The 23,961-nt window shown below is 43.5% G+C and overlaps 2 protein-coding genes across 3 annotated transcripts; one reads left to right on the forward strand and one right to left on the reverse strand.

Annotated features, from left to right (window-relative positions):
* The first annotated feature begins 527 nt into the window (after positions 1–527).
* ift140 (intraflagellar transport 140 homolog (Chlamydomonas)) lies at positions 528–23,961 on the forward strand. 2 transcript variants are annotated; one of them, XM_086140455.1, is made up of 31 exons: positions 528–657; positions 1,535–1,702; positions 1,900–2,121; positions 2,303–2,424; positions 2,667–2,797; positions 3,049–3,224; positions 3,738–3,829; positions 3,912–4,018; positions 4,151–4,293; positions 4,407–4,610; positions 4,779–4,851; positions 4,955–5,046; positions 5,219–5,346; positions 5,504–5,621; positions 5,967–6,088; positions 6,191–6,326; positions 6,537–6,668; positions 6,816–6,851; positions 7,232–7,473; positions 16,676–16,853; positions 17,645–17,835; positions 17,909–18,004; positions 18,125–18,257; positions 19,477–19,620; positions 19,770–19,898; positions 20,335–20,517; positions 20,829–21,032; positions 21,177–21,389; positions 21,970–22,133; positions 22,235–22,376; positions 22,463–23,961. In XM_086140455.1, exons 2-31 carry the CDS (start codon positions 1,556–1,558, stop codon positions 22,646–22,648), a joined length of 4,386 nt encoding a protein of 1,461 aa, XP_085996581.1. In that variant the 5' UTR covers positions 528–657; positions 1,535–1,555; the 3' UTR covers positions 22,649–23,961. The 2 variants fall into 2 exon arrangements, with proteins under 2 accessions (XP_085996581.1, XP_085996582.1); XM_086140456.1 differs by lacking the exon at positions 6,816–6,851.
* Positions 8,996–15,702, reverse strand: tmem204 (transmembrane protein 204). Its single transcript, XM_086140457.1, has 3 exons — positions 14,593–15,702; positions 14,040–14,195; positions 8,996–10,269 (listed from the first exon to the last, which is right to left on the reverse strand). The coding sequence occupies exons 1-3, from the start codon at positions 14,870–14,872 to the stop codon at positions 10,025–10,027; spliced, it is 681 nt and encodes a 226-aa protein (XP_085996583.1). The 5' UTR covers positions 14,873–15,702; the 3' UTR covers positions 8,996–10,024.

A 23,961-nucleotide genomic window follows, 5' to 3' on the forward strand; every position in this document is an offset into this window, starting at 1 on the left:
CTCTGGACTTCTTTGGACCTCTGAAGGACCTCCCCTGGACCGTCTTTGGACCTTCTAGGGACCTCCTGTGGACCTTTGGACCTCTTGAACCTCCTGTCGACCTTCTCTGGGCCTTCTTTGGATCTTCTTTGGCCCTCCTGTGGACCTCCTGTGGACCTCCTGGACCTCCTTTTGACCTTCTCTGGACCTCCTGTGGACCTCCTGGACCTTCTTTGGACCTTCTTTGGCCCTCCTGTGGGCCTCTTGGACCTTCTCTGGACCTCTTGTGGACCTCCTGGACCTTCTCTGGACCGTCTTTGGACCTCCTCTGGACCTTCTTTGGCCCTCCTGGACCTCCTGTGGACCTTCTGGACCTTTTTTGGATCTTCTGGACCTTTTTTGGCCCTCCTCTGGACCTTCTTTGGCCCTCCTGTGGACCTCCTCGACCTTCTCTGGACCTTCTCTGGACCTTCTCTGGACCTCCTGTCTGGAACGCGCCTTTGATGTTTCCGTCCTCCCGTAGCTCCGCCCCCTCAGCCCTCGGTGTTGTCAGGGGCAACTAGCGGCGACGCTCCGGTCCCCGCACGGCGGCTACACGACGACGTTTGAACGCTTTTCTTTGAACGCTTTTCATTTAAACGGCGAAGTTGGCGGTAAAGGTAGCGAGGGGACGGCGAGGTACGTCTGCCGAACCCCGTCCGGCGTCTCAAACCCAACAGCTAACCGAGAATGCTAACTTTGGCTAGCTTATTTTTCGTTAGCTAATGTTAGCGGCTACCGCTAACAAGTGTCACATTAAACATTTTGTTGATGTTGATATGATTTCAATGAATCGTACGCTTTACTGTTCAAACTTTATCGGTTCCTATGAATGATACATATTAATTTATACACGTAAGAGTTGCATACGCAGAAATGACGTCGAACAATCTAGGGGATGAGGGGATATGTTGAAGACTGAACCAGTGATTTTCAAGCTTGAACTGTGCAAACGGACCGGGCAGCTGCAGTGGCTGTCACTCCTTCTGGGCTTTTGCTTCTTATCCGCTACTTATCTGGAGCAAATGCTGAACAATAAATGCAACAACACCTTCCCCTTCCTTTGCTGGTGCTTTGGCCGCAATTGGTTGCTGACAAAGCAGCCTACAGACATCACCAGCCCTTGAAGAGTGGAGCAACTGATTGGAGGATAAAACAATAACAACTTAAGTTTGTTTGTTTTGTTTTCTAATGGGGAATTGAAATGGTCATTATTTTATGTTTCCTGCTAATGCAGCACTCATTATATCCGGTACGGGCTTACATGTTTGTATTGTCCAGTTGGATGTGTATCTACATAGTGTGGACTGTGCTTCTGGAATCCCCCAGTCAAAGTATCTAACATCCTGTTCCTGGGTAGTTTTCAACTTCAGCATTGTGTTCTGGAATTTGTGCACTAATGATCACTCGGTTTTAATAGAACTGCATTTCTCGCAGTACGGAATGAGACCGAACCCGACGTCAACAACCATCGCACGCCGTCCAATCATGCATTCTTTCTCTTATTTTTTTACAGAGAGATACACTGTGCGGGAACATGGCGGTGTATTTTGACCACCGCACCGAGGCCCCTGAAACGAGTGACACGCCATCCCTGTTGACGTGGCATTCAGCTCTGCCGTTACTGGCCGTGGCCTCGAGTAGTTCAACTTCAGGAGCATGCATTGACATCTATTTACAGCAGGTACATTATGGGATTTGTTTATGCCTGGATCAGATTCTCCATTATTATGACTCCATAAACCACGCATAGCAAGTGTGCGTATTTCGTTCACTTATGAGAGTGGGAACATTTGCACGTACTTCATTCAGCTATAGAATTAACATCACAATTTTGAAAGAAGGGGACTCTCAAAACCTATCATCTTTGTCTACATACAGGGAGAATATGTCGAGAGCTGCCACATCGAACGTCCAAATCAGACCACAGTGCTGCGCTGGCATCCCACCAAGCCAGTGTTGGCCTTAGGCTGGGAGAATGGAGACGTGCTGATGTTAGCTTACCCCTCTGGAGATCAAACGGTCCTGCCAAACACACATTCAGCATGCATCACATTGCTGGAGTGGAGCACCTCTGGAAGCCGCCTGGTTACCGGGGACCAGGTGAGAGCATTGCACATTCTGTACGGCAGATTAGTGGGGTTGACAACTATGGGTTTTTATTTTTTTATTATTGTTAATATATATTCTTCAAACTGTATCAGCATGCGGTTTTGTAAACTGCACAAATTGTGCATTTCTAATGATAAACCTATATAAATAGAGTGTGAAAACCTTATTTCAGAGTGGAACTTTAGCAGTATGGAAGGTTGATGCCAGAGGGAGACTTCAAGGAACCCATCAAGTGAAGCATGAATACAACAAACCTCTAACATGCTGCATCTTCAGACCTGCCTCACCTGGAGAGTATGTAGAGATAAACATTTATCTTTTAACCTGTCACCTGTTCTTTGTCCATTTAATGTCATTTTTGACATCATGGCGGGGGGACTACTGATGAAACATAGCCTCTTTGGCTTATTCTGGCTTTTTTACTCATGTTTTATTCGTGTGTTTTATGAAATTGCATTGTCCCCTTTTGAAATAAACAAATTTGATTTAATGTGTAGCTTATTGAAAGCATGTTTTAGACACAGCTCTTTTTACAGTGATGTGGCAATGCTAGCCCGCGCATCAGTGAGTGGAGATGAGACGGCTCTGGACATGTTCAGCTGGAAAGGAGCCCCTCTTAAGATCGGCCCTCAGGAAGGACTTGCATTCTACGTCAGCACTGCAGATGGCAAGGATTTCTTTTTTTTCCCGTTTTGTCGGCTTTTTCCCTCAAGTCATAGATGAATACGTTAAATCTAAATGTTTTTATCACGTAAATGACCGGCGTTTTCAATTTCAAAAAAGGAAGTATTAACAACATGTCCTAGAGTGATCACACAGAGTTGTTCCCTTATTCCATCTTGTCAAATATGAAGTCTTTGAGCAGTGCAACAAAAATGCTGCTTATTTTATCCTTGACCAGATGTTCCGTCTCTGCAGGAAAGGTTCACAGTGTGGATGAGCACGGGAAAACTAGCACGATTCTCAGTGTGGAGGGTGCCATCAAGAAGGTTTTCTACCTTAAGACGAGGGAAGCTCTTGCTGTGATCACTGAGACGATGATGATGTCTCAGTACACTTTGGGACTTGACAAGGGGGCGCAGGAATTCTCTAAGGTACGCTCAAATGATTTCTGTGCTCACTCAGACATTTGGAAATAAGGGTATGCTCACATTTTTTTCTTCTGGAAATGCATCAGGGTTTTTTAAATAGAAAAAGAGAAAAGTAAACGGCCACCGAGCAAACCTTGAAAATCTCCCAAAAATCAGTATTACAGTAATAAACAAAATTAAAATAAAAAAGCATCAGAATATGAAATTACTGCAAACGGAGATTTACATTTTCACGTCAGTTTCACCTTTTTTTTTTTTTTTTTTTTGATAATAAAACACTTTATACAACTATTTGAGTGCAAGCTGAGTCAAACTCACTGATTATGCTGGAAGCAAACTAAACATATTTTCATAACCTATCTAATTTGTGTTTGGATCGGATTCATCTTATTAAATAATTGATGTGAAACGTGTGAATCAATAGGATCAATGTTGATTTGTTGCAAAATTTAATTCCTACTATGTAGTGCATATTTCTCCTATTTTGCCCAGGTAATTGTGACCTATTTTTTTCAGGTTAAGCTGAGCAGCAAAACCGGACAGAATGTTGATATGGTTTGGGCAGAGAATGGTCTCCTCATCACGGCCACAGGGGAGCAGTTTATCAGGTTGGTAACGGACTCGCCGAATACGCCAACATTTTCTTCTTACAGGAAACTCGAGTGATGTTTTTTCCTGATCCTTTCACAGGCTTTGGGATCTTGAACGAGATGACAACTACGTTTTGTCTCTTGATGACACCCTGGGATTTGAAAAGGGAGAGATAATCAACTGCGTTTCATACTGTGCAGGAAAAGGTTACCTCACTTTTCCACTTGATGTTTCCTTGAAATTAGCAGCTGTTTACATTCTTTGCCAATTACGATGTTTTTGATTCATTTTAAACCACGTATTCACTTGGTAATGTTTTACCATGGCATGGTTCCTAGAAATTGTTGCTGCTGGCACCAACCATGGTCGGATAGCCATGTGGAGGATGGTGATGCAGACAGACCGCGGCGGAGGTGAAACCAAAGCCCAGTGGAAGTTACAAACACCTACTGAAATAGAAGGGAACGTCACTCAGCTGCAGGTGCAGTTTTGACCCGCGTCCAGTGCGGTGTCAGAATTGATTTAAAATATCACAGTGACATTTTTATTAGCATAACATCCTGCTCAGAAAGCTAAAGTAGATTTCCTTTGCAGTGGGGGTCCAACCTGAATTTGCTGGCAGCCAACAATTCCGACACGGTGCTGATCCTGCACGAGCACGTGATGTCCAGCCACTATGGCCAGCAGGTGGCAGCCGTGCAGCTTACCCCGACGCAGCTTAGCATCACTGACTTCAACACGGGAGTGCACCTCGCCCTTCTGTCAGATATGCACATCAAGGGAGTGTGTGTTAAGAAGGTGAGTTTTAAGTGGAGGAAAAGAGTGAAAGTGTGTGTTCGTGTACTTTAAAACATTGGTTTTACAAAGTTTCTGTAGGCCTCTACCATTTTCCATCCAAGTTACAATGTAGTCGCATGAGTTTAATCAAACGTAATGCTCACTATGTTTGTGTGATCATCCCAACAGGACTCAGTGATAGTCTGGAGTGGCAAACAGGTCAATGTTTATGAAATCTCAGGGACAGTCCTCCGCAATTCAGGTATATTTCAAACTCCAACTTCACTCGCAATGTTTTGCAGAGTTCACGACCCACAAACTGCACCTATATTTCATTTCTCTCTTCTGTAAACTTTTGGACGCAGGCTCCTTTCCATGTGACTCCCACGTGGTCGCTGCACATGATGAAAACCTCTACACTGTGGAACAGAACAGGGTCCAGATCCGAACTCCCCAGGTCAGTCACCCCATCTTAGTGATTTCTGACGAATAAAAATGAACCACAGACTGCATCACACACACGATATAATTCCTTTTAGAGCTGATTTTTTTTTTTTTTTTTACATTTTGAATTGCATTTGTCAGGAGAAATTGCTTAACCTACACATACTTTCTCCTCAACTGCTCAGGGGACGGTGAAGCAGCTTTTGAATTTCTCCAAGGCAGAGGGCAACCCTGTGCTCCTCAGTGTGTGCCAGTCATACCTCGCCGTGGGCACAGACACCTTGCACGTCAGAGTCTTTGACCTCAGCCGGAGGTACATTTCAAAAGGGATTATTTGTATCGCCAACGTCACTTAAAGCCGTGCTTGTGGAGATTCTTTCATTCGCATATTCCACTTTGAAAGTCCTGACTAAACACAATGGTCAGTTTCCGTCCCTGTGGTCTCATTGATGTATTTCGTGGTGTGATAGAGATGCCAAAGCTCATTGCGGTGCAAAGAACCTGGCCGAACAAATTCCTAACCTGGGAGCCTTGCGGTCAGTCAAATGCAACGCTAATGGCAGCCAAGTCAGCATTCTTATATCTCAGGTGAATATTCAACACACTGGGCTTGCAAAAATTACAATCAGTGTCCTTTTAGCCAACTAACACAATCATTATCGTTATTAGAATTTGATTCTCATCCTTATTTTAAAAATAAATAAATAAATAAATAAATAAATCAAAAAAAATTTGAACCTCCTTAAAACCCTATCTATACCAATGAACTGATTAGCAAATTACATATTGACTAAATATATAGCTGATGCCTTACGATAATTGTATTTCAAGATTTCATTATATCTTTAATTATTTCCTTGGTAAAGTTCATCGCCCAGGATATTTTCTTAGATGTTCCCGTTCCATTCTCTAAATCCGATTCCCTACCACCAGGTAAACGGGCGACCCGATCCGAAAGTCTACTTTTTTGACGTCGAGATGGACACCGTGACGCACTTTGACTTCTTCAGTGGAAGGCCGTCTAGTGGTATCTCACAGCCCGAAGATAATGAAAGGTGAAGGATTTTGCTTTTGTCTATATTTGTGTTGTGTTTTTTTTTGTGTAGTTAATTCTTTCATGCTTTTCATGCTCCTTATTTATGTGTTCTGGGATTCAGTCGGGAGTTTCAAGGGACGGATCTCGTTGGTCGGTGTCCTGTATCCCACTTTTGGGATGAATGTGAACCTCGTCTTTTTGTGTGTGAGACGGTGCCGATTAGCTCTGAATCCTCATCCTCCAGTTACCTGGACACGGTAAAGTTAACCGTTAAATACTGTTTTAGTCTTTGCCCCTTTTGTCATACAATGAAAATGTATCTACTCATCACCTTCTGTCATTGATAGCAGGAAAATCGATATCGCTGATTCATGGATTTCTTCATGTATCAGCAGTTAGTGCGTGATTTCTTGTCACATGATTTTCCCAAACATGAGGTGAATCTAAAGCCTGTCATTTTATCTCAGGTGGACGTGTCAGTGGTCACACTGTTCTGTAGTCAGGAACACGGGCTGCTCTTACAGGACTGTTACCCCAAACATGCTGGCCTGCAGGCTCTCCTTGCCCTGGATGTGCCCTACTACTATTTCAGCTGCAAGGTGAGAACAGATAATACCCTTTTAACCCAGTCGGTTGTCTCTTCAGGCAGCAGTACCTTAAACGTGAGCCACAGGTTGGCAAGTATTTCTGTTTGCGCCCATCAGTACTCTCATGTGAAACTCTGTGTTTGGTCCAACACACCCCAGCTGTTATTTCGGAGGGGTGATGTCTTTCGGCCAGAAGTAAGTATCTCTGTTCGCGAAAGGCCACTCTGAAAAGCGTCAGTAATTTTGGATTTCCCCCATTGTAATTACTGTGGTTGTATATGTCTTGTGAAAATCCTGAATCCCTAAAAACAGCACAGATACTGTACGCCCCCCCCCCCCCCCCCCCCCCCCATCCCGCGTGTTGTGCTGAGGAATATCTAGAAATCCACAAGCTTTGGTCGGTTCCCATCGCTGTGCCTTGACTTCCTCTGTAACGCTTTGTCGTTGTGTGATTTGCTCTGGCCTGTTCTCCGGCGCTACTTTTCACCAAGATATTCTATTAAACATGAATTATAGCGTGTTGTTTGGTGATGCTATCCGAACACAATATCTCTGTCCTCTGCAACCCTCCTCAGCCTGGTGACACAGACCAAGGATCAGCCGATGTTTCCACCGCATCAGCTCCTACAAACCAAATCCAGCCACCTAGAGGGCCGACGGCCCAATTACCCAGCATGATATCCAGACGAGCGCTCAGAGACTTCGTGGGTCTAGAGGGCTGTGAGAAGTCCACCCGGGACGCCATGCTCAACTTCAGCTTCTATCTGACCATCGGTGACATGGATGAAGCTTTTAGAGCAATCAAACTGATCAAAAGGTAAGGCAACAAGAAGTTTGTCCACATTCCATGTGTCAGTGCAGCGAGCCCGTGCAGAGAAGCGGACTCCGAGCGAGCCCACCTCCTCATAAGTCTTTAGTCACATTCCTCACCGCTCCTTTCCACAGGGGCTCAGGTTCAAAGGCTAAGAAAAGGCCACAGGGATAGCATTGTTACTTCAGCCTTGACTCTGCTCAGAGTCCTTTACCATAGTCTGCAATAGGTGAGCTATAATAAACTGCTTTCTTGTGCTAAGAATGGGTTATTGTTGCAACTTGTTTTCCTCGCTCTTCATTTCATTCAGCACCTTTTAAGGTTGTGGAAAAAAAAAACTGCTAATTTTGTTATTTTCACTCACCTCTTGAGGTACGAGAATGCAAGAAACCCTTTTGCAAGTGAAGGGAAACAATATCACGTCGATGTATTTATCTGATTAATGGATCAGACGAACTCTGAATGCAGGTGAAAAACAAGACTAATACAGAGGTTTATAATACTATAATGAATGGGGAATAAACTGCGGCTGATACAAAATTGGTCAAAGCAAATGCGCAAATAAATTCTGAAAAACTACGATTTTGTGCGCATGTTATGATTAAGGACTTTCACCAAGTCTGTGCGGAGGGAAGGAACTCTCACAGTGTGTATATACGACTCTTTTTGTTAGTTTGCGGGTGTGTTCTGAGGGGATGTACTTTTCTAAACAGAGTCACACACACACACACACAGACACTAACATACATGCAAACATGCACGAGGTTCCCCCTGTCAGTTTGGCGAAAAAGGAGTGCCCTTTTCATTCTTGCAAGCATTGAATCGGGCTGCCGAAAGGATGTGTGTGCCTGTTCCTGTGTGTGTCTTTGGGAAACATATATGTGATTTGAGCAAAGATCTGATGGTATCTCAAGGCGAATACGTGATTCAAGGCACTCGCCCCGAATGCAGAAGTAGCTTTTCTTTGTCACGTACAAAAGATACGCAAATGGGAATATTGCATGAAAAGTAGGAAAAAATATCCCACAGGCCGGATATTCCCTCCAGTTTAGTAGGACCGATGACAGCTTTACTAAGTCACTCATTGATGGTTATTTTTACTGCCTCTTCCTTTTTTGTCCGTATTGTGTTTGATTCCCGAAATCACCGCCCACGAGCATATGCATTTCCTCCTGAGGTAACCTCTATCTTCTACCTCTTGTCTCTGCGGAGCAGTTTTTCACACCTAGGTCAGTCTGACCGGTGATCCAGTTTAGTTCATCTCATACTTGTATTGTTGAACACACACCAGAAACAATGAGCCTTTTCATCACAGCGACACTCAGAAAAAAAACATTTGGTAGCTGAAATGAAAAATGACCGAAAAATGACACTTTGCATTATAAGCTGCACAGGGACCCTGTTCTGGTCCTTCCTACCACGGGCTACCACCTGATTTTTTTTTTTGTTTTTTTTTTTTTTATCTTAAATTAACTTTCCATTGCAACAGATGAAATGTTGACACTGCAAAGGCAACAAAACAATCACATTGACTTTTCTGGAAATTTATTGGATTTATGTGATATATTATTATTATTTTCATGGGCCTGTATGTTTGGCACCCAAGAAGACACACAGGAGCTCTTTACAAAAATATGATATAATTGTAATAACCCTAATACTAATGATAGCATTCTTCTTTATACAACCATAAAATATTAATTTAGTATAAGGTATGTACCACAAGCAAGCAGAGATTTATATAGAAAGCATCACAAAAGTACTGAAGTACTGAAATATTTCATTAATTTTTTTTTCCTTGATTTTAAAAAGTCTGTTTTGTTTTAAATTATTTTTTTTCCTGCATTAATAACTAATTTTTCATTATTTCTCACCTTGAGGGAATAACATATCTGCCAGGTGAACCTGGTCAGACCTGTTTTTCTCTTGACACATGCTTTTACTTTATATTAGTTTTCCAATTAAGAACTCAAGATGGACTGAATGTAAAGCTTAAACTTACACACTTACATGTCTGTTATTATATTGTAACCATTAAGATCTATTATCATTTTAATAATTTTTTAAAAGAATTAAAACAAATATGAGGTATTCTGGTATTATATTTGTAAGATCTTTCACAATTTCCAATTTATAATTATGAAAGATTACATTTAAGAAGTTCACATAATATAATGATAATAATAATAATAATAATAATATTAATAAAGGTCAAGTTCCAGCTTGATCTTTTCTTCCACTGATCCACTCAAGTTCCAGGTCCAAATTCCATAGTTTACCAATATGTTCACCCAAATGCGCGTGAATGTATTTAATAGTTGACTGTAGCCTAATATGTTCAGCATAATTTTGTGACATCTGGACTCTAAGCAGCAATAATAATCTGACATTTGTGTTTGTGGTGGGAGGAGGTGTCGGACATAGAATTGAACAAACGCAGGTACATGTTAGTGCAGCTATTGTAAAGCCACAGGAGTGTCCTCTTCTCGCGAGAATCAACTAAATGGATTAATATCATATAGGACAGTCTTGAGAGTGCGGTCGTCTCCCGTTCAGCTCAACATGGTGACTCCACGTAGTCATTGTCTAGGCGCGGGTGGCATGGGTGTGCCACTGAGCGACTGATGATTATAACCGGGGGCGTGAGGCAGTCATCGCGGCGGTGTAAAATGTTCCAGATGAGCATGGCGGCCGCCACCGTAGCCAGAAGGCACGCCGCTATGTCCAAGTAGCAGGAGTAGGAGAGGTGTGTGTAGGGTCCGATCCTATAGAAGGTCACTAGTCCGATCACCAGCACGAAACCTGCCCAGGAGCAAAGGCACAGAAGGGTTTGGTTACTGAAATGTTGTTTTTAAATGATTTTTTTTTCTATTACTCCACATTTAAACTGGTTTCTGGCATTAAAGCGTGCGGTTTCAGAGAAAACTTTACATCGAGAGCGCTGGCAGCGTCGTAACGAAGACGGCTGTCTTTTCCAACGTATCCGTTATTTCTCAAAAGACACATGACCGTTCGAATGCAAATGTTAGCGCTTCTAGCTCCACTTGGGAAAAACCCCATTCTGCCCCGGTGTATTTTAGACAAATCCAACGGGCACGTACTGTATCTCCACAATTCAATCACGTACCGTGAAATCGTCTACATGGATTTTATCGCGACCAACTGGAGGCGGATGTGCTTTTTGAATGAGGGGTTAGCTCTCCCCTGAGAAGAATGTGTGACTGGTAGACTGTTTCTTGGCCATACCTCGTCTTTTTATTGTTTCATGGCGAGTGCATCTGCCTAAAGAACACATGCCATAGACCCGCAGGCAGAACGTTCAGCGGGAGCCCAGTGTGATGCCTTTGAGTTTTCTTGTGAGGAAGGATTTGTGAGATCTCAAGGTCTAAAAATATCAGGATTATTATATACACGGGAAAGCCTTTGAGATGTTTTATCTCTTGACTTCTTTGATTCACGCTCATGGAGCTCACACAATGAGGAGCTCCGGTTTACACGCAAAGGCAGAAAGCCACGGTCTTGAATTTCAAGCTGTTTCTTTGATCTGCTCTAGAAAGACTGAGTGTCTCCACTCACCACACCTTTCCTCATCCTCCACCTTCCCAAGTAGATACAAGAAAGTCAGTGAACCCTTATTCGCGGCGTTCAAGTGTGGCCTGGAGCCATTCAGTAGTTTTAACAATAATAGATGTCTGAAAACCTGCCCCATCCACATTACTTCTGTATAAATACAGGCACCAAAAATAATTACTGGAAATAGGGATGTTGGCGCTTTAGGATATGAATCAGTCAATTTCCTGAAGCGGTCACCGGCGCTGAGGGTTGGAGTTCATTTATATTTCTCTCTCTCCCTCTCGGCAGCAAGAAGCCTGTCATTGTTTGATGTAAGGATGTGGATAATTGTGTCTCTGTATCATTGCGTGTCTGCCACTTTGTGTACACATAGGAATGCAACTGTTTGCGCACTTTGTTCGTGTTTAACCTGCCTGGCTCCTTATCCTAGAAAATGAATAATCTCCTGTCCAGGTTCCAGCCAGGGTGGGCTGTGTGAACCTCTTTTTTTGGCACAGACTTATCTCTCAAGCTTCCTTTCCCTTCTTCCTCTTTCCATCCTTCCTTCCTTCCCACCTCTCCACACCCCAAGCCTCGAGGTTGATGAATATGCTGGAATTCTGACATGATCTGATACAGGAAAATCTATCCGTGATTAATTTTAAAAGGAGCATTCATCCCCAAATTAAAAGGATTTTTTTTTTTCTGCCTCTTGTCTTGAGTGCGATCTATCAATATCAGTTGTTTGGTCAATAATGTCTGCTTTTTCTCAAACATTATCCTGTTTCAGAGGCCAAAGTGCCAAACCTGTCATTTGAGATAGCCACCGGTAACATCCTCATCCAGATTTTATTTACTTTATTATCTGGACAGTTTTTTTAAATGTATTTGCACGTTTGCTTTCCCCTTTAAGGCGAGATCTCGGAAATCTCACGTGTTAATTCGCTTCCAAAGTGCAGGATGCAAAATCCATGAGTGATAAGGTCTCCAAGAATCTCCTGCATTTGACTCCTTCGTGAGTCATGTTCAACAGAGCTAAATTTAGTGCTGCCTTTGCTATTCCTTGAAATAGGTGTTTATTACGAAAAGATCCTGGCAGGCATTCTTGTCTTTCACGGAGAGGCGTTGACTGTACAGAAAATCTTCTCTGCGTGTTTGTCTGGTTAGGTAAACCGTACCTACACCCTAATGTGGAAATAACACTGCCAACAGATTATTCCCAACTCTCAAAAACACACCCTCCGCCTTGTTTTCAGGGGTGAAATGGTCAGTTCTGCGCTTCCAATCTGAACCTGTTAACACTATGGCGATATCGCTGAATGGAACTGGATATTGTTATTCTACAGTCTGCTCGCAAAGGCCGAACATTTTGGCACGTTGGAAAATGAAAACATTCCTTAGAAAGATGTTGATGGGTAAAAATATCTCCATTCATGCAGAGCTGGAGCTCATTCACGGGCTCTGTGGGGGGAGTGAATTGTACATGCCTACACTACTATTTACTCTTTTTTTTTTTTTTTTTTTTTAGAAATTACTTTTCATCTTTTTTTTTTTTTTTTTTTTACAAGCTGTCAGAGCTTTAGCCTGATTTTGAAAAGTCATCATTTCGCAAACTGGCGAAAACAAATGATGCAGCACTGTCGAAAGCCCCCACATTTGCCCTTTATCCAGTTTAACCGAACAAAAAAGAAATTCTCTTGAGAATGCTATTTTGGGTTGAGAACATACCACCAACCAAACAGGCAGAGAAGACTGGCCTTATATGGCAAGATAGTAACTTTACAGATGCCGTGCAATTCAGTTTATAACGGTTTCCCATTTTCAATCAGGCTATGCATTTTAAATGCGGGTGTTAATTATGATGATTTATTAATTGTGAAGTGGTAGAGGACATTCCTGGATATCCAGGGTTTACTTGGTGTTGTCTATTGAAGTGTGTTGTTGAGCGGTTCTCAGTCCTTTAGATAAAAGCCTTCACCGTCGCTGAAATGCCTGCTGAAAAATGCGAATGATAAGAAGGAGATTCTTTATTTCCCGCTGCTCTTGGACGTTTTGTAAACACAGACATAAAAGCTGGGCCAGCTTATCTAGACAGAGGCAATTCCCATCCTGCCGCCGCGTGCATCACAGGACATTTCTCTATCACGACACGCACAATAAACACACAATCACAAAGCACACATCGGCAGACACAAACATACAGCATGTGCATGTAATCCTGCCCGTGCACGCAGAAACACACAGGGCCTGTTGAAACTGTCTTTCCCGTCCTCCCCCCCCCTCCCCTCTTTTCCCTTCTTCAGCTCGGGGGTTTGCATAACAGGTAGTCACAGACATTTCCTCGTCCTGAGCAGGGATATCCTGGCGCCCGACAGTCGCTCGCTGCAGCTCTGGCCCTTGGATTCTGGACCAAGACTAAATTTAGACCTAAAGCAGACCACCATCATGTTGCTCTGCAACAGTGATACGGCACCAAGCATCTAAACAACGGCAGCGCACAACAGACTTCCTCAGTAGAGGCACCGCGACGGGCCGTGCCAACCCGTGAAGTCATGTGCCATGCTAATGAGTCCCAAGGCAGGGCCAATGCTCGGCGATCTGTTGGTTCATCAACACTGCACGAGTTGCGGCAAACCACTTTACATTAAGCCAAAGTTGGAAAACCTGAAGGGCGATACACAGAAGTTGCTCTCCTGTAAAGTAATATCTACATATGCATGGTCGCATTTGTGAACTATGGTTTAGGATAGCGAGTGTTCCACGATTAGCTCATTTTGGTTCTATGAGTTCACATTTTGGGAAATATTCCTCTCGTTGGGCTCACAAGCTGTTTTTTTTTCTCCTCTTCTTCCTACATCCGTTGCGGTCCATCTTAGACCATTTGAATTACCTAAACGTTACGTTAGAATGCTAATTTGGGGGGGTATGTCTGTGTTGGACTTGTTTATATTTTTTAAGTGATAAACGTCTGTCTGTTGATACAAAGCATCTTGAAGTGTTGTGGGAACACTGGTACTCACTGGCCAGTTGGAAGAGTGCAGCGATGGCCTCCTCCCACCACTGGGACTCCTGCGTGATGAACGGCAGCTCCATCAGGCCCAGAAGGAAGATCAGTTGACCAACAGTCAAGGCCACCGTTGCCATCAGGTTGCAGGCTCGCATCATATCAAACTGCACTTCAGGGACAATGAAAAGAGTCGCGTTTCACTTCAAGAACAATTATCGCAATCGGCCCAGTCGATTCTCCTGGCAAATTTAGGTAAAATCTAAAGCGGGGGTCACGATCGGTTCTGCCACGAGAAATTCTGAAGGCCCGCTCTGTTTTGGTGGCAAAGATATGCACACTCTGACATGGTTACAATATTATCATGAATGGTGCGGCAGCTCATTGTTCTGAGCTCAACACTTCCCAAACTTGTTCTTGAATGAATGTTTTTGTTTTTTTTTTCAATGGAGCACTGTATTCTAAAGCAAGTACATCTACTACACAGGAGTCTGGCTCAAGGCTTTACTTCATGCAGGATTTAGCTTTTACAGTCAACATTGAACTCACACCAAAAATCGAGAACTTACATTTGACAGTGCTTCGGTGTTCTTGATAACCTGCAAACTCAGAGCCCCAACTCAGTCCTCCGCAATGTCTCTGTATCCCATTCCCCTTTTGCCAAGTCTGGCGATCATCTTGACCCTGTTCCCCCACCGAAGGGCACATCCTCCATAATCCCACGCTTCTCTTGCGTCCGTCCTCCAGCTTCTGCAGGACCCAGCTGGGGGTGAAGGCGGCCACATTGTTTAGAATCAGGGACAGCAGGGCTACTGCCACCGCCACAACCACCAGCCTCTGCACGGCCATGCGACGGCCGATGCCCGCCACCTCTCCCCCTCCCTGGTGTTCCTCTTGGTTGTCCTGCCTGCTCCCCTCCCTCTCCTCCGGGGCAGTAGCACCAGCAGTGCCCTGGTCCCCGTGGTTCCTCTCCACCTCCTCCAGCTGATGGCTTGCTCTGTCCCCGCTCACACTGAGGTGGAATAGGCAAAGGTGTTGTCTTGAAGCTTAGCTAAAGAACATCTCCATTCATCCTCAGTCATGAGTTGATTGTTATCGCTGCAGACCTTCAGCCCTCCTCCTCAGAAAGCACCTTGGGTACGCCGGGGTTAATCCAACAGGTACCTGCGTCCATACCACTGGCTCCCACTGGCTGCAGCTTGACTCTTCTGACCGTGACCTTGCTTTGATTTTGTTCCAGGTTTTTTTTTTGTGTGTGTGTGTGTGTGTGTGTGTGTGTGTGTGCTCTATCGTCCCTTCTCTTCACTTCTGCAGTTGCTGCGTCCTCACTGTGTATTGCCGGCCTCGCTGTATGGATGTCCTCACTCTTCAGTCCCGTCAGAGGAGCGGAGTTGTGAAAAAGCGCAGGTTCTCCAAACAGTGTTCCTCTGAGCCGCTTGCTTTGCGGAGACTGTCTCTCAACTGTCTTGTCTGCTTGAGAAAAGAAGTCCTCTAACCCACCTCCCTCTGTTTCCTTCTGCCGTGGCCCCTCTCCCTTCTACTCAAAGGCTCTTTGAAAATCCTTTCAGGTCAGAGTTGAAATGCCTGTCGAGTTGCAGTCCGTCACTGTCCGACACATCAGTTTGCATCTGCAGCCGGCTTTAAATGGACATGTCCCGCCTTCATGATCACCTTAAATGTGTGTGCATGTCAGAGCGATTGTGTGACAGAATGTCCAAAAGACCCCCCCCCCTCCCTCCCTCAGACGTCACTGTGTGTATTCTATTGTCCGGAGCCCAGGGGGCGTTCACTGAAGTCCTCTCTCTTGTGTGCAACAAACATACTGGTCACCGCAGTCAGCCTGCAACAGGATGTGTTTCCTGAGAGGAAAGGAGGCTGGAAAGAGGGGCCAAATGTAGACCTGTTTCTTCTCTTGTCTTTCCTTTTCTGTCACTCTAGATCTTGCCGCTGTGTGCTGCAGCAGCATCGATTCCTCTCCGGTTTTTAAGTCAGCTCATTCATTGTCTGTAAAAATAGATTTCAGAACCGCGCAGAGTAAGATCTTGGCCGTCGTCTGCAGCAGAAAATGGTGATTTTCTTCGCTCTGGTGTTCTTGCTTTGATTTACTTTAGTTGGATTCCAGGCCCCCCCCCCCCCCCCCCCCCCCCCCCCACTTGCACCAGGGCCCCTAAAGATTTGGGGTATTTCCTGTAGCCTAACTTTAATAAACAGCCCACATCTGTATCAGCTAATGCAAGGAGGGGGGGGGGGGGGGGGGGGGGGCACAAATAGAGAACAGATGGCTGAGGAATTTTAAATTTGGTGGTGAAGCAACAGAAAAGGGGGCCGAACGGTTTTACGTCAGCGGGACAGAAAGAACAAAAATATAAACAGACGAAGCGAGGAGCAAGACTTTGACTTCCAATTTCGCCATACTTTATGACGCTTCTCCCGACAGGATGTCGATGATCTGAAATGTTTAATGTATTATTAATGCCATTTTATTTGAGTACAAGAGAACCGTAGATGTCTAATTTGGGGTCTGTTTTGTCAGTATTTTGTTTTCCCCTGCACACTGAGGGCATTTTCAAGAGCATAAACCCAAAGCACAAATACACCCATGTAATATTTACTGCTATTCTCACAGAATGACCCTGTCTCTTCTCTCTGTAGTAAAGTGGTATGGGAAAACATGGCAAGGATGTGTGTGAAAACTCACCGCCTGGATGTGGCCCGAGTGTGCCTTGGGAATATGGGAAATGCCAGGGCAGCAAAAGCATTGAGGGAGGCGGAAACTGAGCCGGAGCCAGAGGCTCAGTTGGCAATGTTGGCCATTCAGCTTCACATGCTGGTAATGAATGCATAAAATTAGTTTTTGATGAGCCACGTTTCAATGTCTGCCGCAGCAATAGAGTTATTTGTTTCTATGTTTTTTGCAGGGCTGGGAACATTTTATATTCATATGTATGGAAATTTGATAGAAGTTTTCTTGTTAATGTCAGGCAAAATATACAATGATGATGATGATGATTATTATTATTGATGGTATTATTAATCATTATTGTTATATATTTTTTGTCACCTATAAAAATAAAGAAATAAAATCACTCTAGTAATCCTTATAACCCAAGTAAGACAAAAGAATCTGCTATATTACTTTCCAAGTCAGAACATTATTGCGCTGGCAGGAAATTCACCAGAATATTAAGAATTAAGCCTTATTTTTTTATCATCATTAATATGTATTTTAAAAGGCTAGATCAGTGTGATGTGTCACATTTGTTAAATAAAATTCTGATTATTATCATTAATTATCTAAATATGACATTCCTTTTTTCACATCACCCAGCCTTATTCTTGTGCCGTTCTCTGTGTAAATATTCATTGAAGAAAAGCAGCTGCAGATTTAGAAACTGTTAGAACGTATCAGATGCCTCCATCCAGAATGCTCTTGAAAGATTGTCAAAATTTTATTTTGAGCATAGTGAAATTTTCCCTTAAATTGTGCAATTTAATGCCACATCCTGCTGCTACGTGCGGCACTCCTCTTTTTAGCCCCGAGAATGTCACGACACAAAGATCATGGGACTTTCCACACTAAAAGCATAAATGTTTTGGTCGTCTTTTCCTGTCCTTCTGCAGGAAGATGCAGAAAGGTTGTACAAGTCCTGTCAGCGCTATGACCTTCTGAACAACTTCTACCAGGCCTCTGGCGAATGGCAGAAGGCGTTAGAAACAGCCGAGAGCCACGATCGCATCCATCTGCGCACCACTTATTACAATTACGCCAAATACCTGGAGTCCATGGGCGATAAGACCTCCGCCCTGACATAGTAAGATCAACCGACATCTTTTCCAAACCGACTACGGGGTCGCGGATCGTGACCGGCATCTTTGTGGTTGCAGTTACGAGAATGCAGGCACCCACAGAGTGGAAGTGCCCAGAATGCTCCAGGATGACACGGCATCTTTAGAGGTCTATGTGACCAAGATGAAGGACAAGTAAGTGCTGGACTTGGTGTTTGTAGTCCACGCAGGCTTCAGATGACTTCGCAATGACGCCACATGATGGCTCGTATGCCGCTTTATGTTTTGTAAATGCGATCATCCCTAAAATCTCAGGAACATCTACAAGTGGTGGGCTCAGTACCTGGAAAGCCAGTCGGACATGGATTCTGCTCTGCGTTTCTATGAGTGCGCACAGGATTTCCTCTCCCTGGTCCGAGTTCACTGCTACATGGGGAACATCCAGAAGGTAACTCCCATCAGCGAAAGAAACGTTTCCCCTGCATATTGATTATATAGTTATGATCAAAACTCCAATTCATATTGAAATTCACAGTTGAAGAAAACAGTTTTGAAAATTTAGAATCCATCATATTACTGTAATTTCCAGATTCTTGAGCGCACCTGAATAATAACAACCAAATAAATCTATGTGTACATATATATAGCAAAAAAAAGCATTTCCAGTATGTATTTGTGGATGTTACCGGTATGTATTTAATTAAAAGTTTAAAAAAAGTTTCTGTGTAAATATCTGATGTTACAACGTGGATATATACACATATATATATGTATATATATATATATATATATATATATATATATATATATATATATATGTAAAAGCTGCAGCAGGTGTCCACGTTCTATATATATATAGATAGATAGATAGATAGATAGATAGATAGAGTTTTATATATATATATATATATATATATATATATATATATATATACACATCTAAGCTGCAGATGTCCACGTTGTAACATAAGATATTTACACAGAAACTTTTTTAAACTTTTAATTAAATACATACCGGTAACATCCACAAATACATACTGGAAATGCGTTTTTTTGGTGCAGTGTTCAAAAGTTGCGGCTTATAGCCCAGAAATTATGGTTCTATTATTTGTTCTGTCGTGGTTCCAGAACAGTCATGGAGTGAACATCTGACATGTTTGGGAGTCACAGCTGATATATTTAGATATAGATATTTATCTGCGATGCTGTATGGTCTAGAAACACTGACGTTGACGAAAAGAAAGGAGGCAGAGCTGGAGGTCGTAGAAATGAAGATGTTGGGGTTTCTCTCTAATCAGAAGTGAGTCCATCAGAGGGACGGTACATGTTAGATGTTCTGGAGAGAAGGTCAGAGAAGCCAGTCTGAGAGGTCAGGTCATGTACAGAGGAGGGAGAGTGAATATATTGGTAGACGGATGCTGGAATTGGAGATCTAGAGGAAAAACAAAGAGAAGATTTATGGACGTAGTGAGAGAGGATATGAAGTCGGTGTGAGAGAGGAGGATACAGAGAATAGGGTTGGATGGAGAAGGTGGCGACCCCTGAAGGGAAAAGCCCAAAGGATCTTTGTAGTCATTAAGGTTAATGCGATAAGTCATTTCTTTTTACTTTCAGCTTGAACACACACCTCATGAATGGATGTAATGATAGAGTTCTGTCATTACCAGGCGTCGGCGATAGCCAACGACACCGGTGACAGAGCAGCGTCCTACCACCTGGCCAGACACTACGAGGGTCACGATGATATCAAACAGGCCGTCCACTTCTACACCCGAGCCCAGGCCTACAACAACGCCATACGGCTCTGTAAGGTTGGTAAATCTCATGCATGACTGGCCGGATGTCCCTTTTAAAACCCCGGATTTCTTTTTAAATTAAGGACACTTATTCACATGCGGAATCATGATTACACCTTTTTATGGTTCCGCAACTGTCGAATTACGCATTTCTCTCCGAGTAGGAGAACGGTCTGGACGACCAGCTCATGAACCTGGCTTTGCTCAGCAACCCGGAGGACATGATGGAAGCCGCCTGCTACTACGAGGAGAAAGGCTCCCATATGGACCGAGCTGTCGCGCTCTACCACAAGGTCTGCCTGGGCTCTGTTTTGACTATGATGGGATGCATTAAAAATAAAAAACAATATCTGCACCAGCCACTTTCGCCATCATGAGTCCCTTTGACGTGTATGTTTTTAGCAAAAAAACAAAAGCGCAATCTTCTTTTTCCAAATGCTAAACTGATTCCACTGCGATGGAATTTGACATTAAGATGAACAAGTGCAAGTCATTTTAGTTTTCTTATTAAGGTGGACGGCATGATGGCTATGGGAGCTTCTGTGTCACATTTGGTAGCCGACGTGCAGACATCGCATCCCTTTTTTAATCCTCTGAAAGACCTCAAGGTTATAGTTGCACTCAAAATCACCCCACAAGAGGGCAATGTTGCACTCTCATGAAAAGATGGAGGTGAAACTTGCCCTCTGACTTATCAAAAAGAGGGATCTTCTTATTCCTCTCTTGTAGGCTGGTTACGTCTCTAAAGCTCTGGAGTTGGCGTTTGCAACCCAGCAGTTCTCTGCTCTTCAGCTGATCGCCGAGGATCTGAACGAGAACTCTGACCCCGCTATCCTGGCGCGCTGCTCGGATTTCTTCATCAAGCATTCCCAGTATGAGAAGGCCGTGGAGTTACTGGTCGCAGCCAGGAAGGTATCTGTGACGGCAGTTGTGTATGTCGTAACATTTTCGAGTGAACACATCAGAAACCAATACCATGATACTCGGAGAAGAACTGTTTGGTTACAATACATCACAGTATTTCCTTAATATAGGAACAAATAAAAGAAAACAACATGTTTTTATGTCAAACAAAAATCAAGTGGAAATGATGGTAAAGAAATCCCATCCTTGATGTGATTGCAGTTTCACAATATCCAATATTTATGTCAGTGCTTGAACTGAGCCTGCCTGTACCTGCAGTTATCTGTTCTTGTATCCGTGTGTGTTTTCCCCTTGTCCAGTACCACCAAGCGCTGGAGTTGTGTGTGGCCCAGAACTTGAATATCACAGAAGAGCTCGCAGACAAAATGACTGTAACCGATCCCAAAGATTTGGCCGAGGAGGCCTGCAAGGAGCTGCTGGAGAAAATAGCCGACTGCAGCATGCGTCAGGGAAATTACCTCCTGGCCGCCAAAAAATACACAGAGGCTGGAAACAAGCCCAAGGTAATAAAACGGTGTAACATTTGACATGTGTATTCAGAGAAGGTCTCACATGTACCTTCATGACCAGGACATATGAATGCCTGCTTTAATATCCACCTTTAAAACATTTGATTGTCTTTTTTTTTTTTTTTTTGGTATAAACAGGCTATGAGAGCACTCCTCAAATCAGGTGACACCGAGAAAATCATCCTTTTCGCCAACGTTTGTCGTCGGAAGGAGGTTTTCATCATGGCCGCCAACTATCTTCAGTCCCTGGACTGGAGGACCAATCCGGAGATCCTGAAGACCATCGTCGGATTCTACACCAAAGGAAGGGCTCCCAACCTGCTCGCCGGTTTCTACGAGGCTTGTGCTCAGGTCGCGCTTCGCATCCGTTGTTCTCACTGACGTTATTAGATGACATTCAGCAGTTTAGTGGGAAACTTTTAACCCTAAAGTTTTGAAATGGTCATTATGAGACAGTAAATATTGAGAAAGTTGGTTTCAGAATAAAAATCCTGTTCAGAAGTCAAATTTTCAGCAATGATGCTGACATGACAATATCCCCAATTACCCCTATTGTCCCTCGGGGACAAATAACGTTTTTCTGATTCTGAATATGTGCCTATATGTCAAAAATACCAATGCCTGACACACATCACATGAATTGACACTTTTATTTGAATTATCAGTATTAACCCTGTTTGTATTTGCTGTATTATTTAAAGCCACTTAACGGGAAAATCTTTTGGATTTAAGTTCTGTACTGAGTCCTCCTTAACCTTTTGCTAATCGTCAGGTCACTTCTTTGAGATGTTCTCAATGAAGCTCCTGCGTTTTTAGCCAATTTCCCGTCAATGTTGTGTCATCCATCCATCCATCCGTCCGTCTCTTTGCTTGCCCCAAAAATATCGGAATTCACTGTATAGCTTTGGTCTGTCTGCTTACAATTACACAGGTGGAAATCGACGAATACCAGAACTATGAGAAAGCTCTGGGAGCACTGACTGAAGCTTTCAAGTGCCTCTCAAAAGCAAAGGACTCAGCGGAGCAGCAGGATGTCAGACTGGCAGACCTGCAGCACAAGACCGCGCTGATTAAAAAGTTTGTCCATGCACGCCGGTAAGATTCATTTTTCTTACCCCAAACAAATCCCCACCCTGAACCAGTAAAACTGCGTGAAGCAAATAAGAGTCTCATTTCCGGAACGTGTCGGTCCGCAGGTTGTACGCAGAGGACGCCGAGAAGGCGGCGGTGATATGCGAGTCCTTGCTGGAGGAGCCAGATTTGGACCCTTGTGTCAGGATCGGAGATGTGTTTGGTTTCCTGGTGGAGCATCACTGTCAGCAGGGAAACTTCCAAGTGGTGATTATTTTTTTTTGGAAATAAAACTAAATAACTAAATGCGAGATGATGGTGAGATTCACTCGCGTTCCGTCTGCGCTCTCCAGGCCCACCGCAAGGCGGAGGAGCTCCAGAAGCTGCTGCCGTCGCAAAACATCAGCTATTATGTCAGCCAGGCCAGCCTGAAGGCTCTGCAGAAAGAAATGGGTTTTACCATCGATAACAGCGACCGGACGAACAATGTAAAGGACGAGGACGAGGACGAGGTGGAGGAAGACCTGAACGAGTCCTAAAATCTTCATCCACGATGAGGAATATTTTTTTTACAGACGCATTTATGCACACTTCTCCGGTGGCCAATCGGATCAGGTGACAACACAACTTCCTCGCACCGCTTTGAATCTTAAAATCATGTTCCCGGGGAGGGTGACTCGCTCACTGCACTGACCGAGAGGTGAAGACTTTCTCTTAGGACTCGTAGCTTTCACAGTGCTGCTCAAAAGATTTTGAGGAAGGAACACTCATACACACACCAGAATTTGAATGCAGTTAGAAGGCTAAAAAAAAGACTGGTGTTTGGTATCGCTGCAGGCGTCCACGTCAGTTTTTTTCTTACATTTACATGAAGACTCGAAGTGATAGATGTTTACGGATGTTGAGCAACGTTTCCGAGATGCACTTCGTCACCGCTGTCAACCCTGAGACCAAACCAGACGAGGATGAGACTTTCGGTCACACTATTGTAACAAGACAAATCTAGTTTTTCTCTCAAATGTGCGGCCAATTACAAGATGTGATTTTCACGCATATGTACATATATAATGTAGGTCACACAGAAAATCACGAATGCGCGTCTAAGATCCCGAAGACAATCTGCAGATAGGTCGCTTTCCCCGACCGATCTGGCTGCTCCTGAACCTTTCTGCTCTTGCTGCAACAACACTGAAGTGGAAACAAAGGAGAAAAAGATGCAGTACAAACCCACGGAGGGTACTTAACAATCACACAATGGAGCCAGGAACTGAGATCGTAATCCTATCTCTTAAAAAAACAAGATTCATCAGATCTCCTATTTGATGTATTCTCTCAAAGCCTTTTAATCTATTTATTCTTTGATAGGGCCTCTGTCCTTGGACTCGGTCCTAAAGACGTTAAGTGATCGCTCTTAGCTGTGTTTTCACAGTTTCTCTTGCCGCGCATCTCACTTTCACACTTACCACGTACATCAAGAACATCTCGGCACGCCGCTGAGCTCTGCCCACATTCCCAACAATGCCTGCAGTGACATGTTCAGGGACAAATGACCTCACTGGGGAGCTGATCTTCCTTCGATATATAAATCAGGAAGCCGGCGAGATAAAGTCCTAAATATAGAAACACATCATGTTGGTTTTATTTGGAGAAATTCAATGTCATTTTTTTTTTTTTTTTTTTTGGCAGCTTTATCTGTCATTTTTGTAAGAACGCTATTCGTGTCAATAATATATCAAAAAATATTTTTGATAAACCGAGCACATTTCTACATAGAATATCTGATTGTGAGATGTTATTATTATTTGTTTCTTTACATATAACAATTGTAATTATAATAAATAAAATATTTTTG

Source organism: Fistularia commersonii, chromosome 33 (genome assembly GCF_037954325.1).
Source record: "Fistularia commersonii isolate RoL2024-O1a breed Wild chromosome 33, RoL_Fcom_v1.0, whole genome shotgun sequence".
NCBI lineage: Eukaryota > Metazoa > Chordata > Actinopteri > Syngnathiformes > Fistulariidae > Fistularia > Fistularia commersonii.